The 4,180-nt window shown below is 35.6% G+C and overlaps 1 protein-coding gene across 1 annotated transcript in view; it reads right to left on the minus strand.

The window, feature by feature from the left end:
• The window catches only part of LOC106459067 (arylsulfatase B-like), a 22,812-nt gene extending 22,092 nt beyond the window's left edge, over positions 1-720 (minus strand). The window contains 1 exon segment of the mRNA XM_013918645.2: positions 575-720. Coding sequence (XP_013774099.1) covers positions 575-704 — 130 coding nt within the window. The 5' untranslated portion in view covers positions 705-720.
• Positions 721-4,180: the final 3,460 nt, after the last annotated feature.

Genomic DNA, 4,180 nt, shown 5'->3' on the forward strand with positions numbered 1-4,180 from the left:
GGAGGACCGTGGTCCAATTCTCAGAATTTTGCAGTGGGGGGAAACGGAAGTACCCCGAGAAAACCCACTTTCACTGGTCAGGCGCCGAATAATCTACCTGACCAGTGCCCAAAGCTGAAAAAGAAATTTCTTTCAGTTACTTGGTGAATGTTTTATGTGTTTTCTAGGCTGTAAGACATGCAGACTTGACAATGAGAGATTGAAATTATAAACTGCTGCTAAAAGCAGCTCAATCCACTCCAGAAAACTAATACAATGACATAATTTACAGTTGCTATATACGTCAAATATGTAAAAGTGAGGGTGCTACAGCACTTCCGGTTCCGACGCCTCTGATTGTGCAGCTTTGTGCTGTAAGATAAATAAACAAATAGAATAAAATAAAACAATTTGAATAAAAATATTTTGGAATTTTGGGGTAACTTTATACGCAGAGGTGTGTCCAAACTGTGTTTCAGTATTTTTCTGTGACAGCGTCACGTGATATAAGAAGTAAATTATTATCATACAAACTATTTAAACTAAATCGTTTACTTTGCATCATTAAGTAGACGAAGGAAAGTAAGTTATTTACCTAGATCATCTGCTACTATGAACACTATATGTGGAGGTGAACTCAGTCGATGAGCCTGCACTACACACCAAAATTTCCAGGATAAACTTAACACAAACAACATACAGTTCTTGACGATCCTGACGGGCATAGCTGCTTACTTATTGTACAATAAGATTAACTTAAGCAAGTCAATGACGCTAATATCATGAACTTTGATTTTCTACTCAGCAAGAAGTGGCTCTTATCAGATCACTTTTAGAGTGGATAAATGTCCCCTTCTCCACTTCAGTTTACGAACTTGTTAAACAACTCGAATTGATATAGTCAATAGCTTTATTATTCTGGGACAGGATCATCTGGCGGTGATCAGTTTTAATCAGAAATTATTGGTTGATAAAGAAAAGTTAGTTTATGTACATTTACTATGCAAGTTATGTTTATTCAATACATTCACCTAAATGTGTCCGGTGTTAAACATTTCAGAATGTTTATATTTGAATATATTTAGTATTTAGGAATTCAGCTTCTGACAGAAATTCTTTTCCTTCTTTTTTTTCCAAAGCACAACACATTATTATTCCGTTTATTTTCAATTCATTGGACAATTTTTTCGGTCTCATTGCCAATGCACCAAAAGACGGTTTGTTTTTGAATTTCGCGCAAAGCTACACGGTGGCTATCTGCGCTAGCCGTCCCTAATTTAGCAGTGTAAGACGAGAGGGAAGGCAGCCAGTCATCACCACCCACCGCCAACTCTTGGGCTACTCTTTTACCAATGAATAGTGGGATTGACCGTCACATTATAACGCCTCTACGGCTGAATGGGCGAACATGTTTGGTGAGACGGGAATTCGAACCCACGGCCCTCAGAATGCGAGTCGAGCGCCCTAACCACATTACAAAGCCGGGCCCCAAAAGATTGCACATATAACTGCCACTGAGAGTTCTCGAATTGTTTCTGAAATATCTCATTTATCTATTGTGGTAGTCTCAGATAAGCTGATCAAGGAGAGAGAGACAGTAATTTAAGTGAATATTTAAATGAAATACAAGTAATAATTGATAGAAGTATTAAAAACAAAAATAATCTGGTTGAAGGCAAGATTGATGAAATTGTTGCTGATGTAAAGAGGAATTATAATAACAAGATGCGATAAGAACAGAAAGGCTGTAATGACAAAATTGAAGAAGTACAAAAACAAATTAGTGACAAAATAAAATATCTAGAAAAACGAATTGGTAAATGCAAATATCAAGCCAGCCACACTTCTTTCTGCATCCATCCAAGAGTTACCAACCTAAAACTATGTTCACTATTAAATATAAAATATACGAATCTATTTGGCCTGTACCTGTTACCTCTATTGATGTTTCATTTGTGACTGTAGGCCAGTTCAACAACATTGCCAAATTGAGAAACCAGTGATCTGTGGGAGAAAGGGATCACGGAAAGCATATGAGGCTCAGTTCAGAATAGTTTCCAGGGTGAATGGATGAAATAATGAACAACAAACTATTCACCTTGCTGCCCACCTAAAAGATCCAGCTTTGACAACATTAAGTAATATTTCAGCTGAGAGCCATAACAATCATTGTTTGCTGCCTTTATCCAACAAGTTTGGAGTTACAAACCAGAAGGAAGTTTCCAAATCAAAGGTCCATAGCAAGATATGGAAGAAAGAAGAGACGTTAGCCAAACTGACACATATACTGCACATAAAATGATGAGTTCATTTGCAGTTGACCAATTTATAGATGCCATAACAGAAGATAATATGAGAATTAGGCTGAGGCAAAGTAGTTGAAAATATTTAAAGGAAGTTCTCCAGTTTCATTGGAACTTGAATCTACTTAAGTCGCAAATAAACAATTAAAGACATCATCTACGAACTACATGATCATCAGATCAAGTAGTACTGAAACATCATGCCTCTAATGATATTTTAGAACTGTGCTTCACAAACTGTGGGACACACCCTTAAGAGGACTCAGATAGTCTATAAAAAAACGTGCAAATATGACTATTGAGGTGCATAAAATATTTGAAAGTTCAAAGATAAAGAAGTTTTAAAAACTACCATACAGATATTGCAACTATAAAATAATATAGTAACAACTATTAACGCTGGAAAATGACACCTACAGAACTATGGTACTGCCTCATTATAATGCTAATATCGGGAGAGCGTTATAACCAATAAGTTCAATCATTTCCTCTTTAATTACGTCATTTATGACCAGATATGTGGAACCTTCGCTGGGTTCAACGATAGCCAATAGTTTTCTATGTCACCATGAATGCAAGTGGCAAGAAAAATGCCCATGTGACTTTAAACCTGTCCTTTACAAACGCTATATCGATGACACTTTCTTGCTATTTCGACAATCGAATCACATTTCCAAATTCCTTTCTTACTTTCATTCCCAACATCTGAACTTAATATTCATGTCTCTGGGCTTGGCACTCGGGACTTCCCGTTTATTTTCTCCATTTTGTGACAGTGTGTAATGACTTTACCTTCTGAAGTCACGTGGCAGATGACACTAAATTTTTGGAAACCAAAGTATTACAGCATTATATCCGAGAAAGCATTATAATCAATGGTGTTATAATGAGGCATTATTGTAATAGGTTTGTGAGGTGTGGGTGCGCAACAAAATATGTTTAGAAAAGACCGTGTCATGAAATATTTTACACACCACTGATTTAGAAGAACTGAAAGTACTAGTTGGACAACTAGTAACATAGAATGGAGAAAATAGTCCACAAAACAATAGGCGTTTCAAGTGAACTTCGTTAAGTATTGTAGGAAATATAATGTCAAATTCTCATGTAAAAACAGTATACCACCTTAATTACAGGAGATATATGGCTGGATCTGTGGAGGTCTTACAGCTGACCAATACCATTATCCATCAAACTTGTGAAGAAGAAAGATGGATCCTCAAAGTTCTGCGTAGACTACCTGTAAGGTGAATGAAGTCACAAAGAAAGATGCCTACCCACTGGCTCTACCTTCGATTATTTATCTGGATCAAAATGCAACATCTCAACAATTAATAGAATGCGATTTGTCTAAACTACCCTAGAACGTTGCAGTCATCTAGTTAGATGAAATAATTGCACAAGGGAAGATCATTGATAAATCTTAAGATTGGCTAAGTTCTGAATAAATTGAGTAAAGAGAACCTTAAGCTGAATTCCAAGAAAGGTAAATTGTTCTGTCAACAGGTGAGTTTCCTGGGACACATAATTAACAGAGAGAAAATGTTTACATATTCATTTAATGTTGAATCTGTCCAGAATTTGCTAACACCAAATAACCTACATAAGATAAGAAAATTTCTCAGAATGTGCTGTTATTATCATTTATTTTGTAAAATCATTCTCTGGATTTGCTCGCCCTCTACACAAGTTAATTTAAAAACCAAATCAGTTTTATTGGACTGTTGATTGTGAACAAGAATTCATGAAACTGAAGAAAAAATTTAGTACTACTCTTTAAAGATCTACTCATTCGAAATAGAGATCCAAATTAATCAATTCTACTATAATTTATCAAAAGTAGTAACTAAGCTGTATTTGGGTCTTAAAAAATATTGTTACGTCTCCGTTTGTTAATT

The sequence above is a fragment of the Limulus polyphemus genome, unplaced genomic scaffold (genome assembly GCF_000517525.1).
Source record: "Limulus polyphemus unplaced genomic scaffold, Limulus_polyphemus-2.1.2 Scaffold554, whole genome shotgun sequence".
Taxonomy (NCBI): Eukaryota; Metazoa; Arthropoda; class Merostomata; order Xiphosura; family Limulidae; genus Limulus; species Limulus polyphemus.